Source organism: Myodes glareolus, chromosome 3 (genome assembly GCF_982192425.1).
Source record: "Myodes glareolus chromosome 3, mMyoGla1.1, whole genome shotgun sequence".
NCBI classification, from domain to species: Eukaryota; Metazoa; Chordata; class Mammalia; order Rodentia; family Cricetidae; genus Myodes; species Myodes glareolus.
This window is the reverse complement of record NC_142028.1, coordinates 61,771,086-61,798,399: the sequence shown is the minus strand read 5'-3', so window position 1 is coordinate 61,798,399 and position 27,314 is coordinate 61,771,086. Positions and strand designations below refer to the sequence as shown.

Here is a 27,314-nt window from a genome sequence, read left to right as displayed (position 1 = left end):
GACATAAAAAACACTGCAGCTTCTGCCTGGCTCTTGGGTCTGTTTTAGTTCCAGAAGCTACTCCGTGTGGCAGATTCTAAGATCATCATAACAGCTCCCATCCCCATGCACTTCTGCTGTCATTAAACCAGGAGGAAGGATCTGTGTCCTCTCCTTGAGTCTGCATGAGTTTCTGACTATTTTAACGAATATACAGTGGCTATGAGGGCATGTGACCTCTAGAGCAGATGACAGAACACAGCTACTGCCTTATTCACGATAACATTGCTGCTTGGGGTCTCCATATATGGTCACCATGCCAGGGAAGGCTACATTACATAGAAGGGACCCAAGTCACCCAAGTGACCGGTTAGAACTCTTCTGCTTCCACTCACGCAGCCCAAGGGAGGGGGGGTCAACTCCAGCCCCATGATCTTTCAGTCTTCCTAGCTGAGAACCTAGCTATGGAACAGAAACCAATTCTTGTCCTTGCCCTACTGAAATTATCTAACAGAGCCTGTAGGCATTTGACAACTATTGAGTCATTAAAATCTGGTCATTTGTCTCACAGTAATGGTAACAAGAACCCTGTTACTCCTGACAGGTTTCAAACTCCCTATTAGTTTACAAACAGGATAAGCTATCTTTAGGGTGCCAGGAAGATGGAATATGTCTACAGGTGAATCAGAAAGAAATAAACACATGGGCCAGGTGCAGCTCAGTGGTGCACTGTTTGCCTCGCCTGAGCAGCCCTGCGCTCCACCCCCAACACAGAAAAGAAAAACACAGAGGTGAGAGCAAGGGAGGGGGAGGAGAAAGAGGAAGAAGACAGAACCCAGCAACTGAGTCAAAATATTTATCTGAGTCAATATGAATTTTATTAACACACATTTGCCAAAGTCTGTACAAACCAAAACATTCCTATGTTTTAAAATGTCCATTATTACAAACATACAAAGAAACGGAAGGTGTTACCAAAAGTTACTCAATTTCATGGTAAAATGCTGTCATGATTTTTTTAAAAAAAAATCAACATTTCAAGACTAAGGTTTCCCTTTTACCTTTCAGGAGCTCATGATAGTTTAGAAAATGTGTAGGTTTGCTGAATATTAAATGCTAAGACCTTAAAAAAAAAGATTTAGTATAAAACTAAATGAGCGTCTGTATACCGTCACACTCCACAGCCACAATCTCTCAGCCTGACGTTTTGTTTGAGAAACCACGACTGTCGTTCTTTTCTGCCGTCTTTCCCCAGCCAGCACAAACGCATCTGAAAACACTGTATAACAGACAGTAGTTATCTTTGCTTACAAGTTTTTCCTTCAGAAAGGTACAAAGTGACTCGCTCAGCAGTTCTCCCGCACTCCCTACCCAGTGACATGATAACAACACTCCTTCCAGTCTCCTCCCGGAGGAGACAGCCCTCACTCCGCGGCTGTCCATCTGTGAGAATGCAATCCCAAACTACAGAGCACCTGCGGGGAACAGCAAACTCCACTGCCCAACGCTGGGGGATGCGGGACAAGTGTCACCTGTCTTCATGATCTGTTCTGACGCCAGCACCACCTGCACTGATCCCAGGGCTGGTTCTGGGTTTCGGCACACACTACCCATCTCTATTTCTTTCACAAAAGTCAAAGAGGAAGGCTCCACAGTAACCTCTCCCTTCTCGCCTGCCTGCTGTGTGAGGATGGGAGAGAGGCACACTCAAGGGGGCCCAGCGGCTCCCTGGAGTACTTGTTTTCTAACATCGTCATTAAAAATAGGGGGTGCACAGGATGGGGCGAGAGAAAGGGAGGTGCAGTGAGATTCTCCCCATCACACAGCCCACACCTAAGCAGCCCTGCTGACCCCGGCAACACTCAAGTTCAAATCTTATCCCACTTGAATCTGCTCATGGTAAATAAAATAAAATAAAATGTTCTGTTAACAGCCTGGTATGACAGCTGACAAGCAAGAAACAGGTATGTTTTAAAAAAGAAGTGGCAGTGTGGGAATTTAAAGTTATGTAAAAGGAGAAGGAGGGGTAGATAGAGGAGGGAGTGTCCAGTATAACCTGGACAACCATTCTTTCTGCCCTTACTTAAAGACAGACTGGTCAGTTCTCTGCACCCTTAAGTATCCCTCAAATGTTCTTCCACAGAGTCCTCCGAAGGCACTTAGCTCCACTCTTAGCCTCCAGCATTACCTTAGCATCGGGACTCTAAGGTAATGAGAAAGAAAAGATCGGATTCTTTTACTAAAAACTAGCAAACAAGACTGCATTATTTTTCTTTTTTTTCAAAGAGGCATTGCTTTTACAAGAACTAGCTAGGCTACCATCATTCCTTTATCAAGAAAAGGTTTCCTTTTTAAAAAATAAATAAAACTCTGTCTATACATAGTACAAAGGTCATACATAATATACCTGGAAAAACCCAAGAGTATACCCTGAAGCAAAGGTTTATTGGCGAGAGAAAGCTCTCCCTGCACGAAGTCTCAAGGTGGCAGTTTTCAAGGCTCGGAGGGCGGCAGTGATGCACAGTGGACGACAGACTACTTGCTCGTGGGGATGGCAGGTGTAACAGTGGACAGAAACTCCGCAAATAACACCGAGCAGTGACCACTATGGAAACAGAGAGGAGGAGGAGCACAGGGGAGCAGAGGAGGAAGAGGAGGAGGAGGTCTGAACTCCAACCACTGAGCATGCAGTCCTAACACAGCACAAACCAGGTGTTTCCACTCAGCCCGCTACATTCCCACAAAGAAGGGTAACGGTAAGAAAATAGAGATTCTGTAAGAAAGCACAGTTCCCAGAGAACAGCCGGGTGGCCAACCCTGACCCAGGAGCAGTGGCTGTTGTTGTGGGAGCCTTCTCATGGTCTTCATGGAGACGTCATGGTGCCTGACTTCTCAGACTTCTTGCTCTTGGACAAAGCAGCTGCCTGTTTCAGAAGCTCTCTGTTTTTGGCCTAAAAATAAAAATAAAGTCAGTGCAGGAAGAGCGTTCACAGGATAGCTGGTACATGGCTTTTGTGCAGAATGAATTTAATGGGCAATAATAACAATAGTAAGGGCAGCTGTCTGTGTGGACGTAAAGGATGGAACACTACGAGGCAGACACTGGAAGTTCTGGGACCTGGCACCTGGTTAAGTAAAACAGTTTCTGGTAGAAGTAAGTGCACTGGTGAGCTTGAGCCCTTGGGACTACTGCACAAAAGACCATGTGTGCAACACAAACCAACCAGGAAGCTTTAATGAGCAAGATAAGGAGATCTATAATTCAGACATCTGGATTCACATCTGGTGAATTAAAAAAATAAAAAAGCATATTTTAAAATTCCAGTTCTTGAGAGAAAAAGATGAAAACACAGGGCTGGAGAGGAGAGATGGCTCAGAGGCTAAGAGCTCTGGCTGCTCTTCCAGAGGAACTGGATTCAATTTTCAGCAACCATATAGTGGCTCACAGCCATCTACAATGAGATCTGGTGTCCTATTCTGGCCTTCAGGCAAACATGCTGACAGAACACAGTATACATAATAAAAAATAAATCTTTTAAAAATAAAAGGATGAAAACACACCCAACTTAAATAAAAACTGAAAGCTGCCTGAAGGGGTTCCACGTACTTACTCTGTAAACACTCAGAGAGAAAGCCATCTAAGGGATGGTTATCAGACAGTCCTGAGCACACCGCTCCCCGCTCACTCACCTGCAATTGCTCTGTGACTTCTTTGTGGGTTTTCTCCATTTGGTTCATTTTGGCCCGAGTCTGAGACTCCTGATACTGAAAATCAGCCTTCAGCTCTGTAATCTGAAGGAAAAAGTGAGAGTGACTTAAACTCCTTGCTAATGGTGAATGTTTTGGTACCAGAGCCCTAAAGAGACAGTCTTCCAACTTACTGAAGCCCACTTCCATCAGCAGCCACACAGCATTCTCTGAGGATCCCCAAACTTCTGAGCTCACTACCTTTCTCCCTTCCCTCTTCCTTGCCCTTTCCCCTCCAATCTCTCCCTCCTTTCTTCCTTTTTGGATTTCATTACCCAGGCTATCTTCAAAGTCCTAGGGTCAAGAATTCTCCTGTCTCAGTCTCCCAAGTGACTACAGTTACAGCTGCACACCACCGCCCCCCCCAACTCCGAGCAAACATTTCTGGCTTCATTCATGCCGGTAATGTTTAAGTGTAATCCAGGCACGGAGGCAGGAGGGAAACCTTGAGTTAAGGTCAGTCTAGGTTTCCACAGGGAGACTGTCTCAAAAACAAACAAAACAAACACACACCCAAACAACAACAGCAAAAACCTTTAGATACTTAAACTACTAATCCTTTTAAGATTTGATTCTCCAACAACCCTCTGAATGCTTGCATGCACGTGTGTACAAGTAAAAGCTGACAGGGTTTGAGAGGAGTTGAGAGTAATCATTGTTTTCAATTCCAAAATAACTGGTTTTATTATTTTATTCAATCTTCACGTATTACTTTAAAATTTTTTATTCTATTATTATTTGTGCATGATATGTGTGTGCACAAAAGTCACACAGCACACACGGAGTCAGGAACAACTATGTGGAGTTGACTCTCCTCTCACCTACAGATGGATTCCAGAGATCCAGGTCACGCTGTCAGGCTTTGGAAGCCAGCACTGAGCCACCTCACTGTACCTATTGTTTTGTTTATTAAAAGATTTGTAAGTTACGCTTGCTTATCTATTTACATGTGAGGGTGTGTATACAACAGTGTGCATGTGGAGAGGGAGTCAGTTCTTTCTACCGTGTGGATCCTGAGGATCAAATTCAGATCACTGGGTTTGAAGGCAAGCGCACCTGTGCCTGCTGAGTCATCTAACTGGCCCTATTTGTTTTAAAAATTAACTCAGACTGTGTCTGATCTTTATAACAGCCTGAGGGTTAAAAGGTTAAGTGTGAGGAGCAGCAGTGTTAATGTGGTGCAGATCTCTAACTCCACACTCACGCCTACTGACTGCTGGTTTAGAGGAGGGCAGCTAGCAGTGATTGGTGAGCCGAGTGGAGACAAAATAACAGGCATGGAAGCGGAACAATATGGATAAAGGCACAAAGACACGCCACCAAGGGCTGTTATTTCAAGGGATGATGACTTTACAGTCGCAGCAGATGGGGCTACAGATAGGCAGGCATGACACAGGGAGATGGTGTCCTAGCCAGGCAGTGTGATTTTCATCCTGGAAGGTACAGGACACAAGAGCTATTTGTTTTTTTTTCTTTTCAAGCCTTTAGTTCTGTAAGGAGGAAGCAAATGCTCTTCTGGTCCCTACTGTGCAGAAGTCCTGTCTGTACCATTCTCATCTGGTCCAAGAACTCTGGGTGTCTGCCATCTGTCCATCATCCGGCAGAGTGGAAAAGATACAGATACTGGGCTGAGGTGAAGTGCGTCTAACACGCACAAGGTCTTAGGACCCCCACCCCCAGCCAAATGCATGAAAACACAGGACTTCTATAAAATTTAAACCATGCATGGTGGTACACGCCTGTAATCCCAGAACCAGGGAAACAGAAGATCAGAAGTACAAAGTCATTTTGAGCAGCACATGAATTCAAGCCCAGGCTGGGTTATATATATGTAATCCTAGCATACATCTAGAATCCCAGTACTCGGGAAGCAAAAGCAGGGACTGCCACAAGTTCAAGGATAGTTTGGTCTCTAGGGCAAGTTCCAGGAAGTGAGGACTGTACAGCACACCTGTCTCAAAAACAGGACAAGGGTCAGGGTGGTGGCTCTGTGAGTGCAAATCTGCAGGTTCAATCTGTGGGCTGAGACCCCTTTGGCAAACTTCTATCTCCAAAAATATTTACATTACAATTCATACTATTAGGTGTTTATTTTGTTTTGGAAACAGGGTTTCTCTATGTAACCCTGGCTGTCCTAGAACTCTCTCTGTAGATCAGGTTGGTCTTGAACTCAAGGGAGCCCTTGCCTCTGCCTCTGGAGTGCGGAGATTAAAGGAGTGTACCACCACCACCCAGCTACATAACAAAATTACAGATAACAAGTAGCAACAAAAATAATCTTATGGTTGAGGGTCACTACAACATGAGACTCGTATTAAGGGGTTGCAGCATTAGGAAGGTTGAGAAACACTGGTATAGATGCTAGCCACCAAATCCCAAAAACCTGGGTTCGATTCCCAGGATCCACCTAGCAGGAAAGAAAGAGGACTCAAGTTGTTCCCTGACCTCCACATGCATGCGCACATACCTCACCTCCCTCAACATGGACACATACACAGAAAAAATAAAAATATAATAAATGAAAAAACCAAAAACAAGTACTAGAGAGATGGCCCAGTGGTTAAGAGCACTTGTTGCTTTTGAAGGGGATACAGGTTTGATTCCCAGCACTCACAAGGTGACCCACAACCATCTCTAACTCCAATTTCAGGTGACTGATGCCCTCTTCTGGACTCTGTGGACACTGCATGCACATGGTGCACAAACACGCATACAAACACCTATACACATAAACAGGCTCTGCTTCCTGGCTACAGGTAAAACTGGGCTGGCTGGCTTCACCTCCTGCCAGTTCTTCCCTGCACAGACAATCCCTCCAACCACAGGCAAAAGTAAACTCTTCTTCCCTTTAAAACACAAGACAACACAGCTAGGCAATAGTAGTGCACACCTTTAATCCACTCGGGAGGTAGGCGGCTGAGTTCAAACCACCCTGGTCTATAGGATGAGTTCTAGGACAACCACGGCTATACAGAACAACCCTGTCTCAAAAAAAACAAAAAAAACAAAAAACAAAACAAAACAAAAAAAAACCCCGGCTGGGTTATAGTGGCACATGCCTTTAATCCCAGCCTGGTCTACAGAGTGAGTTCCGGGACAGCCAGAGATACACAGAGAAACCCTGTCTTGGAGAAAAAAACAAACAAACATGCAAGAGGCCAGGAGGCCAGTGAGTTGACTCAATGGGAAAAAGCACTTGCCACCAAGCCTATGACCTGAGTTCAATCCCCTGGACATACGCCTCCACATGTACTTTGTATTATACATCTACTCCATAAATAAATAAAATGTTTAAAAGATAAATACTAAAGCATGAAGACAGACTAATGATACTAAGGATATTAAGGTATTCAGTATTTATGACAGGTCTATTAGTAGGGCAACTATCATTAATGAAACAGCCCTCTAAAATAACGAAGGAGCCAGATGTATTCTTGTGAGCCTAACATCTGGAAGGTAAAGGAAGGAGTTTTGCTGCAAGTTGGAGGTCAACCTGGTCCACAGAGCAAGTTCCAGACCAGTCAGGACTACATATCAAGATCCTGTCTCAAAAAGCAAAAACGGGGCTGGAGAGTTGGCTCCGTGGTTAAGAACACTTGTTGCCTTTGCAGAGAACCCTGGTTTGGTTCCCATCCCCCATGTGGCGGCTCACAACCACCTGTAACTCCAGATCCAGTGGCTGTAATGCCATCATCTGACTTCCAAGGATGCCATGCACACTGTGGTGTACATATGCACATTCAGGCAAATACTCATACACTTAAGAAATAAATCTAAGATGGGCATTGATGGTACACGCCTTTAATCCCATCGCTCAGGAGGTAGGGCCAGGCAGAATTCTGAGTTGGAGGACAGTCTGACCTATAGAGTGAGTTCCAGGCTGGGGCAAAAAATAACAAAATTTAAAAAGAGCAATCAAATCATCTAGGAAGAAGCAAGAAATAGGCATTAGGTTGTTTTAGCCTCAGGGTATTAAACATTTCTCTTACAATGCCATTTTATATCCCAATTCTACACTCACTTAGTACCTTCTTTCCTTTTCTCTCTTTCTTGACATGATCAAGACTGGTTTAGAAGTCATCAACCCGCATAACTTCCTAACTGCTGGGATTACAGGTCTGTGCCAGCACACCTGGCTTTTATTCAATACATTGAAATGGCAACCTCCTATGACAGCTCACACTACGTAGTACGCTAGCTAAGAGTGTATCTCAGTGGCACAGCATTTCCTAACACACACTAGACCCTGGGTTTCGTCCCCCTCCTCACCCACATGTGTGTGCGTGTGAGCACACAAACACACACACACACACAGAGTGTATTGTTATATGTTCTTTGCTGGAGACTAAACTCTAGGTCTGCCTGGTACATACTAGACAAGTACTTCGCAGCTGAGCTACAACCTCAGTCTTACACGTTATTTTTATATCCCGTGTGAGAAGTGGGAGTTCCTTGGACATGCTGAGAAAAATCAGAATTTTGAACCCCTCTGCTGAGGTGACTGGCCAACCTAATGCCATCCCGAGTCAACCTGGCGAACAGACACCTTCTTCTCAGGGAATCCCAAGCTGACCAGACTCTCTTTTAAGCCACCAATGGTAAGTACCCAACAGAGAAGAAGCATCATACCCATCCCATGGACCTTCATTTTTGTCAATCTCTGGCCTGAAAGGTTTGTGACATCATACCTTCTTCTCTTTCTCTAAGATCATCTGGTCCTTCTGATGCAGCATCTTCTTCAGAGTGGCCACCTCTTCCTTCAGTTGGGCAATGATGACAAAGTGGTCAGTGCCAGGAGAATCCAGAGCCAGGTCTGGGGAAAAGCTGGGTGGAAAATAGAGACAGAAATTCCATAACTTGAATGGAAAACTTTTCTCTACTTAAAAACATACACCAGGTCACCTGATGGTGAACTTGGGGGCTTCAGTAACTATCTAAATTCCCACCAAAAAGCACATTGCTCTGTCTACATCAGACTCACCAGGATCTGCTGGACTTGAACTAAACACAGGAAAGGTAGTCATCAGAAAATGATGCCAACCCAAACCACAACCCCACAATCTCTCATACATGTGACCAACATAATATGACATCCTAAAAGCCAAGGTTACTACTTCAGGCTCACCGAAGATCTCTGGGGTTTCTGGTGATACAGTTATGCTTGAGAACTTTTCCTAGAGTCCTGGATAGATTATCAATTATGAGCATGTGCCCAGCCCTAAGTCCTGTGATGCAGCTCAGCGCCTAAGAAACTGAAGCACCAACTGGCTGGTGCTGGCGCACGCCTTTACTCCCAACACTCAGGAGCCAGAGGCAGGTGGATCTCTGTGAGTTTGAGGCCAGGCTAGGCTATATAGTGAATTTCAGGACAGTCGGAACCATAGTATGAGACCTGGTCTCAAACAACAACAACAACAAAAAGAATTTGAGATGGACAGTGGTGGCGCATGCCTTTAATCCCAGCACTCGGGAGGCGAGGCAGGTGGATCTCTGTGTGTTCAAGGCCAGTGTGGTCTACATGAGCTACAACTGGCCAGAACTGTTACTCAGAGAAACCCTGCCATGGAAGAAGAAGAAAAAAAAAGAATTTGTGTTGTGTAGCGGGAAAAGGGTCAAAGGTGAAACTCCAGTCACATCACATGCTTCCTACAACTCTCCACTTTGTCAAAGCACTGCTGGCACTCACATCCTTTTAGCAGACCCTCCCACTTTCTCCCATTACAGGGCATCTGTAAGGCCCTGAAATTTGAGTTTTGCCCATGTAAAATCTTTTCTGGGTGAGGATCCAAAGTTTTCAGTGGTATCAAAGGTGCCTCAGAAAACAAGCAATCACTGCCAAAAGGTCACTTCCTGTGTTTCTCCAAGGAATCCTCAAAGGAAGTTCTTTACTTTTCTTGACAATCTTTAAAGCAACACACAAATCTGGACACTGATCTCAACCCTCTGCCAACAGAGCAACAACTCACAGCCTCCTTGCATTTACTCCTTCCTGAATCCTATGTGGCAGCTAACATGCAGCATTGGAAGAATCCCAACAGCCTTTCTACTGCATATGCTCCCTCACAGTTGGCAAGTCAGATACTCCTATGCAGGGGGCTGGAAGACACCAACCACTGACCCAGCATCACCCTCACCCTGCCCACAGGAAGCATCTGAACAGAGCACTGGAGGAAGAAGAGACTGACGTTCTCCTAACTGATGAATGCACACAAGGGCAAGTGCGGGACGAGCAAGAGCCAATGCAAAATAACAAAATAGGGATTCAGGATAAAGGCCCATCAGTCTTCTCCAAGTTCAGTTCTAGATATTTCCTTGTATCCCCACAGAGTCTATTAAATTCATAACTACAGCAAGGAAGGGCAGAGTACTGGCTGACCTAGGGTAACTTTTCATTGTCTCCAAAGCTCCGAAAGCTCAGCTCTGCTCTACCTGCTTCTTAGGGAATTATCTCTGTTGTTGCTGTTGGCACTGCTGGGGACTGAAGCTAGGGCCTCATGCATATCCTGCATTAGGGCCTGATCCCCCTGACTCTAGCTCCCATCTTACTCAACGACTAGCTGCCAAGGCAGAAAGCTAGTCCCTCCAAATCCCTCCACACACAGGGAACTTTCCTGCCTTTTCTGAAAGCTTTTAGCACAAGAACAGGTTCTCTGTTAAGAGGCTGAGGCAGGGAGATTGGAGATTCAAGGCCAGCTCGTGCTGAACAGCAAAGCCCACCCTCAAGACAAACAACTCTTTTCCTGGTTGAATCAAAACAGGGCTGTAGTAACAAAGCAAGCTGCCTGGACCATCATCAAAGGCCACAGGAAGCCCAGTATTGCAGGCACAGCTCAGATGCAGAGGATAAATTGAAATTTAAAAGGTTTTTTGGAAATGACAAACTATAGATGCCTGGCTGCCAACCACTGCTAAGTTAGATTCTGGACCACCTATGGAGCACTTAGCAGTATGACTCAAGAGTGACAGGTCTGTTTTCTCAAGGAAGGAACACTGTCTAACTCGCACTCCTCAAATCAGAAAGTTTTGGTCACAATTTTAACTATTGATTAGAAAATACAGAGTGGGGGCTGCAACTTTTGTAGATTACTGAAAAACAAATAGATTAAAACACCTTCTGAGAATCAAAACATCAAAGAAAGCTAAGATAATGTGTTCTGTCTGCAACATGAAAAGCCAAGGGACAATGAGTGAGAGGGGAGGCGGGGCACAGTGGTGCACACTATTAATCCTATCATTTGGGAGGCAGAGATGGATGCAGGCAGATCCCCGGGTTCTAAGCCAGCCTGGGTCTGCACAGAAAGTTCCAGGACTGCTTCTTAGACGCTTGGCAAAGACCAGGTATAGTAATATTCTTATCAATTTAACAGAAAGTTCCAGTCCAGCCAGGTCTACATAGTGAGACCCTATCTCAATCGAGAGACAGAGAGAGAATGTTAATCAACATGCCTCAATATTAAATAAGAGAATATGGCAGTATAAGATCACCAGAACTGTCGTGAAGCAACATACATACAGAAGACGTAAAGAATAAAATTTAAAGAGCAAAAACATAAATTAAAAAAAAAATAGTGTTGGTGATTGAAACTAAAGGCCTTGTGCTAAGGAAGCACTCAGCAGTTACTCAACAGCTGCTCCCATCCTGAGTATATATGTCATACTTCAGGGCTAGGGATGTACCTCAGCAGGTAGTGCTTGCCCAGCACGCACAAGGCTCTGGGCTGGATCCCTAGTAATACATAAACCTGGCAAAAGTCATCCATGCTTGTAATTCCAGTACTCAGGAGGTAGAGAAGAGACCAATCAGAAGTTCAAGGTCATCCTCTACTACACAGAGAATGAGACCAGCCTGGGATACAGGAGATCCTCTCTATACTCCCCCATTTACACACACACACTCTCTCCCTCCCTCCCTCCCTCTCTCTCTCTCTCTCTCTCTCTCCCTCCCTCCCTCCCTCCCTCCATATATATATATGATATATATGAAGTGCTTGCTTTGGCAGCACATATACTAAAATATAGCATAGCTGCTATGTAAGGATGACAAGTAAACTCCTGAAGCATTTCATAGTTATAAATAAAGTATTGTTAGAATATTTTAAAAGTATCAAAATTTGTAGAAATGCCTGTAGAAAGAGTGGTGGGCTGCTTCCCGCCTCCCAGCTAGCTTTACTCCTGAAATAATTACATGGAAACTGTATTCTTTTAAACACTGTTTGGCCCATTATCTGTAGCCTCTTATTAGCTAACTCTTACATATTGATCTAACCCATTTCTAATAATCTGTGTAGCACGACCAGGAGGAGTCTAACCTGCAGCTGTCTCAGAGAGGAGAGTCATGGCGACTGCCTGCCTCTGCTTTCTTTCTCCCACAATTCTGTTCTGTCTACTCCACCCACCTAAGGGCTGGCCTATCAAAAAGGCCAAGGCAGTTTCTTTATTAACCAATGAAAGTAACACATAGACAGTTAACCCTCCTCCATCAAATGCCTCTTTTGTTATTGTTTTTGAAGCACTGTTTCATGTACTCCAGATTGATTTGAGTTCCCCATGTAGTTGAGGATGACCTTGAACTCTTGATTCTCCTGCCTCCACCTCCTGAGTGCTGGGACGACAGGTGGGGACACCAGCCAGTTGCAGAATGCTTTTTTCAAAACAAAGAAAAAGAGCAGGAAAAACCCCACAAAAAGTAAAAAGGATAACAAAATATAACTTATGCTGTGTCATGAATATTTAAAAGAAATGCAAATAAGTAGACTAAATTATTAAGAGCACTAATAATTCAGGAACATGCAAAAGAAATTTGTTTATGTATGAACGTTTCTGTGGCAGCAGAACAAATTACTACATTTTCAAATTATAGGATAAACATGGTGGCACATCCTGTAATCAGTGGGCTGGGGCAAGAGTGCCACCTCAAGTCTAGGTGAGCGTGGACTACCACCAAGTTCTAGGAGAACCAAAACTGCACAGTGAGACTCTATAGCTAACTCTTCCCCTCCCCACACAGATAAAATAAAAACAATAACTTTTTATATTAGTATGAGGTTAGGGATACAGCCTAGTGGTAGAGCACTTCCCTAATAGGTGGGAAGTCCTAGGTACAATTCCCAGCATCACACACACAAAAACAATACGGGAAAAATGATCTTTTAATGTCTTCTCTGGAGGACATAAAAAAGACCAAGTACCTAGGCAAGGACTAGCATCCTTACTTGTGGCCGGATGAGATTCAACAATCTGTAGGGCCAGCCTAGGTTTTAGTTTGGTGCATCCAAGGCAACAGACAGACTGGTGGCAACACCTCCAGACAAACAAGCTGGCAAGAGGTGCAGCCGCGAAGGACTGGGCTGGCAGAGCTGCAACTATCGCAACTATGAACAAGCTTCCTGGGACCATTAGCACAGCCTGGGGATAAGTAACGGTGGGTCTGGAAGTACCGGGCTGGGCTTTAGTGGCCTGCTTCCTAGGGGTCCAAAAACTTCCTTAAGCAGTTTTCACAGGATCACGCAAAGATGATGGACATATATGTTTTCTTCAGAACAGCCCAACCAGGTGCTCAAAAGAATGCAGAAAGACTACAGAAAGTTGGCCTGCATGGTTCTTTCCCACATACAACCTGAAAAACCTAGGCATTTCCAAAAGGCTCAAGAAGTTGAAAACCAATTAAACTAATGTCAACAGGCACTACCTTGGTAGGAGCTGAAATCAAGTAAATAAAAATGCAACAGGGGAGAGGAGATCCACAGACAATTTACATTCTGTGAGATAAAACAACAGGCCACCCTGGTAAGGCCCTCCCTTCGGCTGCTGGGAGGGAGAGCGGCAAAGGCGAGTTCTCAGAATGGAGAAGATTCCAAGGACTTTGGGGAAGTGTCAGGTGATCTCACTTCAGGATGCCTGGGCCTGGAGGAACAGGAAAATGGATGGCTCCAAGACTCTGTTGGGAAGCAGCCCACTGCACCAACACAGACGGGCTCTGGGTATTAGGACAAAGCAGCTCATGAGAGGAAGCATCGCTGAGAAGGAGAAAGGAAAGCGAGCAATGAAAATATGCATTTAGGCAGGCCAAAAAACGAAACAAAACCACTGAACTGTCTCTTACTCTGTCTGTCCCAGCATCTCTACTGGAAGGCTCTGAAGAAGTGTATAGCATCCTGGCAGACATGCAGCCCTGCCTTCACCCCACCTCTGCTCTCTCTCTAATCAACTCTTCCTGGAGGCTACAGGCACAGACCACACAGAAAAACATTCATCTCCTCACTTCTTAGACTTCCTTAATGGACTGAAGAATTTAACTACAATTAATCTAGTTACTATTTCTAAATAGGTATTTTTTTATTTTTGAACTGGGTTTCACTATGTAGCCCTAGCTGACCTTTAACTCACAGAGATCTACCTGCCTCTGCCTCCCAAGTGCTGGAATAAAAGAGTATGCCATCACATCAAACTATCCTGTTCTGTGGCCTGACCTTGAACTCAAGATCACCTATCTGACTCAACCTCCCAAGTTCTGAGGCTACAAGCAGGGGCTAACATCTTCTTATATTCAATTGATATACAGCTCTCAGTAGCGCTGATCTACAGCTATCAAGTGACTAGCACAGCACCCATAACAGGTCCACTCAGGACCCGGGTTAGCTCCGAGGTACACCCTCAAGTGTAGTCAAGAGCTACGTATGCATTTCAAGTGCGTGTACTTAGACTCCATCTGGCTCACCTGTCTCCGTTAGTTGTGATTGACTCAAACTTGGACTTTTTCTTTGGGATTTCATTTTGAATTGAAGATGTAGAAAGTGTTTTCTGGCTTTTGATGGCAAAAAGAGAGAGACACACATTAGAAATCAAAGATTAATAAAACACTCCAAGGAAAGTCTGTCAATGGACCAACAATGTTCTGGGCAACAGCTTATTTCTGATTAGTAAAACCTACCAAGGTGGTTTATAGGTTTGGATGCTTGGATGCATGAATAGCCAGCTTCCACAGGATCAAAAACCATTTTGACCTTAATGACTTACTACCTGACTGATGAATAGGCATGAAAACAGAGCTTCTCAAACTGTAAAAAGTATGTCTCTGGGTTAGAGTCTTTTCCATCTCCATCCTTCTCAAACTATAAGAAATATGTCTCTGGTTTAGAGAGTCTTTTGCATCTCCATCCCCATGCACCTTCCATCCCGTAGCTCTGGGAAGTACAGACAAGTTAGTCTCTGGCCTAGCCAAGGACATCCAGCAGGGAAGCTGTAAAAAAGCCAAGCAGGCACATCTGAACCCCCAGCCTTCCTCATCACATCTCTATGAACTCACTTGGGACCTCAGTGCCACCATAAAACTAGCTTTAAGTCTAGTACAGTCACCCAAAACTGGCCGTAACACCAAAGCTGGAAGTATGCGGCTGGCACAAAAGCCCTTTATATTGACAGATGTCCCAATTGGCACACCCAAGGGTGTTCTACACTTTTAAAAAAAATACTCTTATCTTGTGTGGGTATTTTGTCTGCATTGTACATCTGCACACTGTGTGCATGACTGGTGTCTTCAAAGGCCAGAAGAGGACATCAGATCTCCTGGAACTAGAGCTACAGATGGCTGGGAGCCACCATGCAGGTGCTGGGAATTGATCCCAGATCCTCTGGAAAATCAATGAGTGCTCTTGATTACCAAGCCACTTCCCCAGTCACTAGACCTCTTATTACATATTCCTCAGTATGTGATTCCAGGGATTGTTCTATCCTTGGAACTCTTGATCACTCAGACTTCCTATTTTGGGGATGTCTTCTTCCTGATTCTTGAATACTGAATGCTTCCAACTTCTGTTCTCAGGGTCTCCTCTGAGTTCTACCATCCAAACACACAGTTCTAACGGGATGGAAAAGTGGGTCCCTGGGATCGCCTCCATTAGAGTCACGAGACATAGGGACCACGATGCAGATTCTAGATGCTATTTGACATCCTACTGAATTAAGCTCGACTGTGGCTGCAGGACCCTTGATGTAAAATCATCTTCACTCTTAGTAATTTTTTTTTAAATGAGTTACTACTGGCTTCTGTCTGAATCTTCTCAGATCCAGGCTCAGCAGCTATGAACAATTTTGCTACAAGCATTTCAAAAACTGAACTTTTTTACCCCCTTCCTGGTTTATGCTCCATCTGAGAAACCCAAGAACTATTCTTTACTCACACAGCAACTGCCTCTATGTTTTGACTGACCCACAGATCTAAGCTTCTGATAATCTTCACTCCAAAGAACTTTCTGTCTGTCTCAATTCAGTGCCTCAGGGTGATTCTTTGTATGTGTGTAGTAGGCGTGAAGGTGGGAGAAGTTGGGGTATGTGAAGATGAGACAGAGTTTCATGTAGCTCAAGCTGGCCTAGAACTCCTTATGAAGCTGTGGCTGGCCTAGAACTCCCTATTTATCTGTGGCTGGCCTAGAACTCCCTATTTATCTGTGGCTGGCCTAGAACTCCCTATATACCTCAGATTGTCCTTGAACTCCTGATCCTTCTGCTTCAGAGTGCTGGGATTACAGGCGTGTACCACCATCTCCAGGCTGAGATGGAAGTTCCTGTTCTTAGCTTACCTATACTTACATAAAGAGAGCAGCCCCAATGGGAAGAGCTATAAACCCACGGCCTTACAAACATTAGGCAAACACTACACTGAGCTACATTCCCAGTCCTCGGTTCCTTTTTTCCCCGTGCCTTCTCTATTAGTCAGGGTAATTACTGCCAACACAAGCTAGGTCCTTCCCTAGCCCCTGACTATGTGTGCAGAGTTCTTTGCTCCTCCTCCAGTTTCCTACAACACAAATGGGCTGATATTCTCAGGGGCTCTGTGTGACCTCATGCCCTGTGGTCCTCTGAGCACTAGTCCCTCTACTAGGATGCCCATCTTGTCGTCATCTGGAAGTCCAATCCACCCAGGGACAGTTACAGCAAGATCCTTCCAAGCCAGCCTTCCTGCCTCCCTACCTTCCTGATCTTGATGAGTTTTCAAAGTGGTGCCCATTGCATTAGACTGTGATGATTTGATTATAAGTCTGTCTTCTCTACCAGAAGGCACACTATTGAGAGCAGCAAGGCTTTTATTCATCTCTGTATTCCCAGCAGAGGCCCCGGCCCACGAGAGTACTTAATAATGCCTAGTGAACAAACAAACCCATAATGACAGCAATAACAAAAACCAGCTAAAACCCACTGAATACTGTCATTAGAAAACAAACTGCTATTCATGTACTACGTAATTTACCTTCACAACAACCCATGAGGTAACACTAGTCTCTTTCTCATTGTCCACGAGAAAATTTGCTAGAGAAGTATTAAACCTAAGCCCCAGTTCTCATCATTGTACACATTTTAAATGGAAGCTTCAGCCATCAACAAAAGGACATCTTTCAACTGGCTCCCATCCTGACAAAATCTAGAAAACCTATCAACTATTTATCCAAATATATATTTAAAATGCTCTCTCTAGCCAGAAAACAAAACATCCAATCCCCAAGAGATTATGCATGATTAAAGTTGAGAATTCCACTTACAAGTTCTACACACCTTAAAGACACGATACAGAAACCTTCTTGGCCCTTGGAGACATAGGAAGTATAACTATGTCAAGCAAGAGACTTGCAAAGGCTGATAACAAGAGGAAACTTCTGAGACAACACCCTCCTTGATGGCCTGAGGAGTGAGGCACTGGACTGCCGGCCCCTGCAGTCCTCTCATGGACCTGGGGTTACCTGTTGTAATGGCTGCCACCACTCAAGCGGCTGTACTGCTCCTTCTCCTGATGGCCGGCTCGAGAAGAGCTGCTCAGGTGTTTCCTCTGTTCTTTGGTCTTCTGAAGGACACGCTTGTAGGACAGCGTGCAAAGCCAGCATAGCAGCTTCCCATCTACCTGAAAGACGAGGCAAAATGAAGAGGAGGTGAGATCAGCGCTTAACCCTGAGCACTAAGACCACAAGGACTGGCAACAGAACCACTTTGGCTAAGCTCCAGTCCTGTTACTTGCAAGCTGGGTGAGCCTGGAGCAAGTCACAGGATTTAGTGACAATGTACATAAACCACTTAATATGGTGCCATACACATAAAAATTGACTGCTTTATAGTTATGTCTTTCATCCCAACATTCCGGAAGCAGAGGCAGGTAGATCTCTGAGTATGAGACCAGCCTGGACTACGGAATGAGCTCCAGGACAGCCAGGGCTACACAGAGAAACTTATTTTCTTTTGAGACAGGCTCTTACCAAGTATCCTTGGCTCTCTTGGAACTCACTCTGAAGTCCACAGAGATCTGTCTGCCTCTTCCAAGGGCTGGGACTAAAGACATGTGCCATCACATCTGGGCCAATATCTTAAATGTTTAGGATTATTTTATTTTACGTGTATGGGTGTTCTGCCCAAGTGTGTGTCTGTGCACCACTCGAATGTCTGATGCTTCTGGAGTGCAGAAGGGTGTGTCTAACTCCTGGAACTGAGTTACACATGGTTAAGAGCTGTCGCGTGGGCTCTGGGGCCCGAATCCAGGTCTGTAAGAGTAACCCAAGCCAGCTCCCCAGTCCCAACAACTTTGCCTTTAAACTCTAACTCTGCTTTAAGGGGAAAATTCAACACAGGTGTGGTGGCTCGTAAGCCTGAGGCCGGCCTGGGCTACAAAGTGAGTTAGTTCCAAGACAGGTACTAAGTTAAAATCTTGTCTCAAAAGAAAACAAAGGGCTGGAGAGAATGGCTCAGTGGTTAAGAGCACTGGCTGCTCTTCCAGAGGACCTGGGTTCAGTTCCCAGCACCCACATGGCAGCTCACAACTGTCTCTAACTCCAGTTCCAGGGGATCTGACACCTTCAAACCAATGCACATAAAATAACGTTAAATAAATTAAAAAAAAAAAAGTCAAGGTGGTGGTGGTACACACCTTTGATGCCAGCTCAGGAGGCAGAAGCAAGGGGATCTCTGTATCTCTGAGTTGAGGTCAGCCTGGTCTACACAGTGAGTTCCAGGACAGCAAGGGCTATGTACAGAAACCCTCTCAAGGAAAAAAATAAAATAAAATAGAAATAAACCAAACAAACAAAAAGAATTTTATCTAGACTACAGGCAACTAAGGAATGCTGAGTCTTTCCCAGGGATGTGTCCCCTAACTGGTTATCCAATACCAACTGGTCAGTTCTGAAATCATATTCATACAAATAGCACTAAGTGTGCTAAGCAGGTTACACTTACATATTTATGTGTTTATAAGTATGTAGGCTACAAGAACAAAGAAGAAGAGGGCCTAAAATTTGAGAGGGAAGAGAGTAGGGAATATGGGAGAGGTTGAAAGGTGGGAAGGGATATAATTATATTTTAGTTTAAATATTTTGTCTGTTTTTTCTGAGACACGATTTCTCTACATAGTCCAGGGTGGCCTCAAACTCAGATGCCTGCCTTTGCCTCCCAAATGCTGAAATCAAAGGTATGTGCCACCACTGCCTAGCCTAATTTAAAATATTTTAAATAAAAATAAAATGTGATTAAAAAAATAATTTTATCTCAGTGTGGTGACACATGCTTATAATCCCAGCACTCAGGAGATGCAGGGAAGGGGACCAGCAGTTCAGGCCAATTTTAGTACATAGTGAGTCCAAAGCTAGCTGGGTTACATGAAACTTTATCTCGAAAAACAAAAGTAAGTTAAGTGTGGTGGTGCAAACTTTTAACATTAGCACTCAGGAGGCAGAAGCAGGCAGATAGCTGTTGCATGGAGAGGGTCCCTTGTTTGTCCTGTTCTGTTTTCCCCACCTACCTAAGTTCTGCCCTATCAGACCCAAAGCAGTTATTTATTAACCAATAAAAGCGACACATGAACAGAAGAACCTCCTATACCAGATAGTTATGTGTTCAAGGCCAGCCTGAGCTACAGAGTTCCAGGTCATCCAGGGCTACACAGTGAAAGCCTGTCTCAAACAAACAAAACAAAAGTTATTTTCTGTAACTACCTCATTCAGTCTCCCTGTTTCTCTGCTGTAGCTGTTATTCCCTAAAGAAAAGATAAAGAAATGGTCACATAATAAGAATCACTTGTTCAAGATCATTCAGCTAGACCCAGGAAAGAGAAGGACTCAGGTCTAACATACTACAAAGCCCAAATTGTCCCCTATCCCTGGAGATGAACAGGACACTATTATTTTTCTTTACTTTTATTTATGTGTATGAGTGTTTTGCCTGTGTTTGTGTACCATTTGTGTACAGAGCATTCAGAAGCTGAAGGCGGCCTTGGATTCTCTGGGACTAGAGTTTAAGAGGCTGTTGTAAGGGCTGGAGAGATGGTTCAGTGGTTAAGAGCACAGGCTGCTCTTCCAGAGGTCCTGAGTTCAATTCCCAGCAACCACATGGTGGCTCACATCTCATCTGAAATGAGATCTGGCGCCCTCTTCTGGCATGCAGGCATACATTGAGGCAGAATGTTGGGTGCATAATAAAAATAAATAAATAGAATCTTTAAAAAAAAAACAAAAAAATATTGTAAAAAAAAAAAAGAGGCTGTTGTGAATTGCTGTGTGGGTGCTAGGACTCAAACCTGGAACCTGGATCCTCTGGATGAGCAGCCAGTGCTCTTAACCACTGAGCCATCTCTGCAGCCCAGGGAAGCTCACTACTTAAATTAAGCGCACTACTTAAATAAAATTAAGATGTTTCTTAATTTTATTAACACAGCTTTTTCAAAATCTTGCTTAGGGAAAGGTGTCCCAGCTGGCAGACAGGAATATTCTCATTAATGAAAGTTATGTCCCTCTACTATAAACTAATAAATATGGTTATCAAGAGTCAGTCTTGAGAGCACAAACACCTCTGGGCATTGACAGAGTTTCAGGACTATATAATACATTCATTCCTAAGTGTTTCCTTACGACCTCCTTACTATGTCCAGGCTACTAGAACTGCAACAGAGAAAAAAGATGGCTAAATAGTTCACAACCTTATGGGGAGAGAAACATGAAATATAGAAGATAATTTTTCATAATATCACATTTTGAAGAATATAAGGCAGTGATATGAATTGTAACTAATGAAATTAAAGATTGTCTCTGGCATGTGCTGTGGTGTACCTCTGTAATCCAGCACTTAGGGAGACAGAGGCAAGAGGATCAGGAATTCAAATTCTTCCTCAGCCTCACAGGGAGTTCAAAGCCAGCCTGGGCTACATGAGACCTGTTTCACCTCCTCTTCTTTTCAAAAAGTCTCTGTAAAGAGGTGTCATCCAAATTAAGACAAAGAAACCAATTAAAACACTCTGGAAAAGGCTGCATAAAGCAAAGAATTGCCAGCACAAAGGCAGAGAGAAGAAAACCAGGATGCCTGGAGACTGAGAGGTGGTCACAACTGAGAGGAGGGTAAGACCTCATAAGCATGGAAGAGTTTTGATTTTATTCAAGTAGAATCGAAGCCACAGCCAGGTGGTGGTGGCGCATGCCTTTAAATCCCAGCACTTGGGAGGCAGAGACAGGCTGATCTCTGTGAATTCAAGGCCAGTCTGGTCCAGAGTGAGTTCCAGGACAGTCATAGCTACACAGAGAAACCCTGTCTCTAAAAAATGAAAGAAAAAATAAAATAAAAAGAAATGGAAGCCCCTAGAGGGTTTCAAGCATAGAGAGAACAGTATGATCAAACTCCAATCCATTTTGATCCATCAAGACACTGCAGTTACCACTAATATGGAATATTGCTCACTATAATTTGATTCATTTTAAAATTTTATTACATTATTATTTATTCAAGGGAGGTGGCTTGTTTATGTATGTGGAGTTCAGAGGACAATTTACAGAAGTCAGTGTTCACTTTCCACCATGTGTGTTCTGGAGATGAACTCAGGTCATCAGGCTTGGCAGCAAGAACCTTTATCCACTGAGCAATCTCCCAGGTCCTAATCTGAATTCTTAAGAAATGTTAGGGAAAGATGGGTAAATAAACACAAAATGTGAGGGGCCAGCAAGATTGCTGAGCAGATAAAGGCACCTGTTGCCAAACCTGGTGGCCTCAGATCAATACCTGGAAAGCATATTGTAAGAGAGAACCAACTCCTACAAGCTGCCCTCTGAACTCCACAGGTGTGTCTGTGGTACAAGGGTGGGCACACACATGAACACAGAAGTAAATATAAATATATAAAATGTAATTGTAATGGGAAGAAATGGACAGAGCATGGTGGCACATACCTTAATCTCAACAGTCAAGGCCAACCTGGTCTATACAGTGAGTTCCAGGCTAACCAGATGCAGAGAGACCTTGTCTTAAAAATCAAAAGGGAAGATGGGCTGAAGAGATGGCTCGGTGGGTAAGAGCACTGTTATTCCTTTTTTTTTAAGTTTTTCGAGACAGGGTTTCTCTGTAGCTTTGAAGTCTGTCCTGGAACTAGCTCCTGTAGACCAGGTTGGCCTCAAACTCACAGAGATCCGCCTGCCTCTGCCTCCCGAGTGCTGGGATTAAAGGCGTGCGCCACCACCACCAGGCTGCACTGTTATTCTTGTAGAGAACCCGGACTTGATTCCAGCATGCACGTGGTGACTTGCAACCACACCCAGCTCCAGGTCCAGGGATATGAAGATGCCCATTCCTGACCCTGTCCAGTACCAAGCACACACGTGGTATGCACATATACAGCAAGCTCAGTGGGTAAGGCACTTGGTACCAAGTCTGTCCACCTGAGTTTGATCCCTGGGACCCACATAGTGGAAGGAGAGAGCTTATCCACCCATCCACCCACCTCCCCCCATACACATGTGTACACTGTGGCAACATCCCTCTCATAGACACATAATAAATAAATGTAACAAAAAATTATTTAAAGAAATGCTAAAATATATTGGTCTAGATTTGATAGAAAAAACAGTCTAACTCCCCAAGGTCAATAACAGAAGAAGAACTCAGAATTATGCCTACCTGATTTGATCCAATATAATTTAAAAAAAAAAAAGAAGACAAAAAAGAAAAACTCAGCAATTTACCTTCTTTCGATCATCTTTCCTGTCAAACGCACACTGCTGCTTGCACTGTTCACAAGAATATGGGGGTCCATACTTCTTCTCTGAATTCGTACAGCGCTGGCATTTATTGCCAATAAACGCTGCAATTATGTTGCAATACTGACAAGGCTTGGGCTTAAAAGAGAGAAAAAAGATCAAGTAAGTTATGTCATAAAATACTGGCCCATTTTTTTAGAGCAGCAATTCCCACACTGTAGCCCATGACACATGGTAAACATGTATTCCCAACATCATGCATCTGCCCCTACAGTGTTTAAATGAAGCTCAATTTTCAGCATCATAAAAAAGTAACCCCCACAGGATTACTCATTTTATCTGTTTGTTTGTTTGTTTATATTGGGGGTTTTAGAGACAGGGTTTCTCTTTGTAGCTTTGGAGCCTGTCCTGGAACTAGCTCTTGTAGACCAGGCTGGCCTCGAACTCACAGAGATCCACCTGCCTCTGCCTCCCGAGTTCTGGGATTAAAGGTGTGCGAAACTACCAGCAATTATTGATTTAAAAAAATAACAAATCATCAAAGCTCATAAGTGTCCATAAAGAAACTTTAACAACAAAAAAAAATCCAATAGAACATAATTGAGTTTGAGGCCAGCTTGGGATACATGAGACATTGTCTCAGAAAAACAGGCCCAAGCATGGTGGTAAATACCTTTAATTCCAGCTCTTGGGAGGCAGGAGCAGGTGGATCTCTATGATTTTGAGGCCAGCCTGGTCTACAGAGTGAGTTCCAGCCAGAGCCAGACAGTGACACCCTGATGCAAAACAACAAAAAAAAAGTCGAAGAGACAGCTCAATGGGCAAAGCTTGCCAATCCCAGAACTAACAAATGTAGAGGAGAACTGACTCCACAAAGGTGTCCTCTGACCTTCACATGCACGCTGTGCTGCGTCAACACACAATGACTTGGAAGGAAGGTGGGAAAGACGGGAGGAGGGAGGGAGAAGGGAGGGGGAAAAAAGGAAGGTGAAATGTTTTATATATATATTCACATATATAGATATGGTTTTAAAATATTTTATGTGTATGGGCATCTGATCCCCTGGAAATGGAGTTACACATGGTTGTCAGCCACCATGTGGGTGCTGGGCACTGAACCCAGGTCCTCTGGAAGAGCACCAAGTACTCCTCACCACTGAGTCATGGCTCCAGCCTGGAAAGCTGAGTTCTGAGAGACCTCAGTACTCACTCCTGTTGAGATTTTGGCTCAAAAAAATCCTACTCACCGTTCCATACAGCTGCACGTTCTGAGCGCACTTCTTGCATATTGTATTGGTTTTACTGTTAAAGAAAACAATGAAACAAGACTTCTCTTAGAAGATCTGAAAACTATTCTGTTGAAGTTCAAGGAACTTGTCATTAATAAGGTGCTAGTGGTTAGGGAACGTATACTCTGGACATTTGATAAACTAACGATGAAACCATAGTTCAAAGAGAGAATGAGTTACCTCAGATTATCCCCCCCCCCCCGCCTCCACCCCAGTCTGGTATTTTACTCATATAGCCCGTACTGGCTTCAAACTCATTATGTGGTTGAGAACAGCTTTACCTTCCTGTATGCTAGAACTACAGGTGTGAGGTCACCATGCCAGCTTTAAAAATGTGTGTCTGGGTATGAACTGGAGATCACAGACTCCTTTGCAAGGAAGAATGTGAAAATCATACATGGGAAAATAGATGCTATGGACAAATACTTAGTGTCTGTGATTTCCCTAAGGTAGCCACTGACCAAATAAATACTTCCTTTGCCTTGTGAAGATCCAAAGGTCATGATAGGACCAAAATGCAAGAACTAAGCAATCTGCCTACAGAAGCTCCATCTTCAAATAAAGCCAAATTAGCCAATGTAGTGGCACACGCCTTTAATCCCTATACTCAGATCAGAGGCCAGCCTGGTCTACATAGCACCTTCTAGGCCAGCCAGGGCTACACAGTACATCACGTACACACAGCCTAACTCTTTACACATACCATTTCTATAGAGGGGGCCGTCAAGTTGAAAAGGAGAACAACAAAGTGGGCATGGTGGCACACATCTTTAAGCCCAGTGCTTGGGAAGCACAGGCAGATCTATCTTTGAGTTTGAGCTCAGCCTGGTGTACAGGGCTAACTCTAGGCAGTCAGAGCTACACAGAGTAAGTTCTTTCCTTAAAGGGAAAGAAAATAAGAGAGAGAGAAAGGAAAAGAACAAAAAGAAAAATTAAACACCTCAGAGTCAAGAACATTTAAATTAAATGAAACTCAGGACAAGGTGGTATAGGTCTGTAGCCCCAGTGAGGCTGTATGGACACAGCTGACAGCACTTACCTACATATGGAAGGCCTGAGTTTGAGCCCAAGCACTCCAAAAAAGAAAAAAAAAAAGAAAAGAAAGAAAGAAAGAGAGAGAAACAGATTTAACTATAGTTTTATGGAGGGAAGTATCTTTTTGTGTTTACCAAAATATACTTCTTTTGTTCTTATTGTTTGAGACAGGGTTTCTCTCTTAACAGTCCTGGCCACCCTGGAACTCACTCTGTAGACCAGGCTGGCCTTGAACCTGCCTCTGCCTCCTGAGTGCTGGGATTAAAGACCTATGATACTATGCTTGGCATTTTTTTTTTTAAAGTTACTATGTTTTGAAATGTGTGTTCTGGCCTGGCAATGGTGGTACACCTTTAGTCCCAGCCCTAGAAAGGCTTAAGGTGAGGACTGCCTCAAACTGAAAGCTAGCCTGGACTACGGTCTCAAAAAAACTAAAAACAGAACAGCAAGAAAAAGAAAACATCTTTCGTGGTCACCCAGAACCCTACCTCTCCTGCTGGTACTCAGTCCTGCAGTAGGTGCACTTCACAACAGGGTGAGCAATCCGGCATTCCTGAAACGAAAGGAGGTGATCATTGGAAAAGGCAGTGGGGAGTGGAAAGAGTCTTCGGGAGGAAGCAGCAGAGCCGGGGCCACTACGCTTCAAGTGAGTCATTTACCGCTCTGGACCTCACTTTCCTCCTCTGTAATATCTGCATCGCGTCCCTGCTGTTGGTGTGGGGCAGGAATTGTATGGACTACTCATAAACTGTAAAACAAATATACGCATGAACACGCTCCAGACTGGTAATCAGACTCTAGATTCCAGCGCTAGCTATCTGCCACTGTGGGATACTAACAAGGACTTGGGAAATGAAGGAGACAGATTAAAGCTGTTTTATTTGTTTATGGAACTTCCTTTTTAAAAAAAATCACAGTCTTAGACCCGAGTTGGTGGTGCAGGCCTTTAATCCCAGCACCTGGGATGCAGAGGCAGCCAGATCTCTGCATTCCAGGACAGCCAAGGCTTCAAAGGAGGCTCTGTCTCAGAAACAAACAAAAAGAAAATATTAAATCATAGTTTTTACTGAAGCACTATCTTCCAGACACAGTAAACACGAATAGCTAAAGGAAAGAAGAAAAAATGTGAGCATATTTTTCGTTTTCGGTTTTTTTTTTTTTTTTTGTGAGCTACACACATCAGACACATTCTGAAATATCTGAGAATTCGTCAACGGCCACTTCACACGGGTTTGGTGACTTAACTGTTGTTCTATTCATTTGAACAGACTAAGTGGGATGAAGGAACAAATAAAAACGCTGGCATGTCAGGGGTTAAAAAATGGTTAGGGCAAGGCAGAAGGCTACCAACTAGGTGCTAAAAAGTCTTCTGATTCGTGGGTTCCAAGGCTACAATGGGGAACTTTTTTCATTTTCCCTAATAAAGCCTTGCCACCTCCAACTTTGAGATTGGCTGAAAAGTGCCCATGAAGTGTCCGAGTTCGAAACGTTCCTCACAAGCAGCACCCGACTCCGGGGTTCTATCTCAGGCGGGACCGGGGGTACCTGAGCCCTCATTCTGTACCCAGGGCGAGCACAGCAGGAGAAAAGGCGGTCGAAGGGGGATCTAGCCGGAGTCCAGTCGGGGACAAACAAGAGACTCTACGTCCCCTCCTGCGACCTCACCGGGTCCGAGAAGAAACCCCGCCGTTGCTAAGCACCGGGACACGCCGGCTGCCAGGGCCTGGATTCGGCCCCGGGCTCCCCCACGTGCCCCGCAATCCCCGACCAGCCCGGCGCCGTTCCCAAGGCGAAGCGGGCCGGCCACACCCTGCCCGAGGGGACCCCGGCGGGCGTCCTCGCAGGACCGAGAATTCCGAGCCGCGCCCGGAGCGTCCCCAGCTCCCGGCCGCCGCCCCAGCCCGCGCACCTTGCACAGCTGCTGCCCCTGAGACAGCGCCTCGAAGGGAAAGCGCTGGTGGCACTTGGTGCAGGCGTAGAGCGCCGCCATGTCCGGCCCGGACCGTGCTCACCGCCGGCCCGCCGCTTTATCTGACAGTCTCAAGCACAACCTGGCGGCGGCAGCCGGCCGCGGGCTGCGGAGGGCGGGCGGGCGAGGGCGGGCCGCCGGCGCGGGGGCGGGCTCTCCGGGGCTGGGTGGCCGTTCGCTGGTTCGCCTGGACGTCGATCAAACGGGAGGGGGCGGAACGTGGCGTTCCCGACGGCTCTGATTCGGTCTAGATTGGACTACGCCACTATGACGCGCGGGGCCGCGATTATGTAAAGCACAGTCACG

The 27,314-nt window shown here is 44.7% G+C and overlaps 1 protein-coding gene across 3 annotated transcripts; it reads right to left on the bottom strand.

Annotated features, from left to right (window-relative positions):
- Window positions 1-834: 834 nt before the first annotated feature.
- On the bottom strand, window positions 835-27,113 carry Fam76a (family with sequence similarity 76 member A). Of its 3 annotated transcripts, XM_085686720.2 has the most exons (10): window positions 26,949-27,113; window positions 25,528-25,592; window positions 23,963-24,017; window positions 22,701-22,853; window positions 17,460-17,617; window positions 14,444-14,530; window positions 13,614-13,742; window positions 8,415-8,550; window positions 3,670-3,771; window positions 835-2,930 (listed from the first exon to the last, which is right to left on the bottom strand). In XM_085686720.2, exons 1-10 carry the CDS (start codon window positions 27,027-27,029, stop codon window positions 2,844-2,846), a joined length of 1,053 nt encoding a protein of 350 aa, XP_085542846.1. In that variant the 5' UTR covers window positions 27,030-27,113; the 3' UTR covers window positions 835-2,843. The 3 variants fall into 3 exon arrangements, with proteins under 3 accessions (XP_085542846.1, XP_085542844.1, XP_085542845.1); XM_085686718.2 differs by lacking the exon at window positions 13,614-13,742 and having other exon boundaries at window positions 26,949-27,105; XM_085686719.2 differs by lacking the exons at window positions 13,614-13,742; window positions 14,444-14,530 and having other exon boundaries at window positions 26,949-27,106.
- Window positions 27,114-27,314: the final 201 nt, after the last annotated feature.

Excerpts from the sequence above, each read along its gene's own strand:
- Fam76a (XM_085686720.2), bottom strand. The coding sequence starts at position 27,029 with ATGGCGGCGCTCTACGCCTGCACCAAGTGCCACCAGCGCTTTCCCTTC. Across the intron at positions 25,593-26,948 it reads AGGGGCAGCAGCTGTGCAAG|GAATGCCGGATTGCTCACCC; the intron begins GTGCGCGGGCTG and ends CTTTCGTTTCAG. Across the intron at positions 24,018-25,527 it reads ACTGAGTACCAGCAGGAGAG|TAAAACCAATACAATATGCA; the intron begins GTAGGGTTCTGG and ends TTTCTTTAACAG.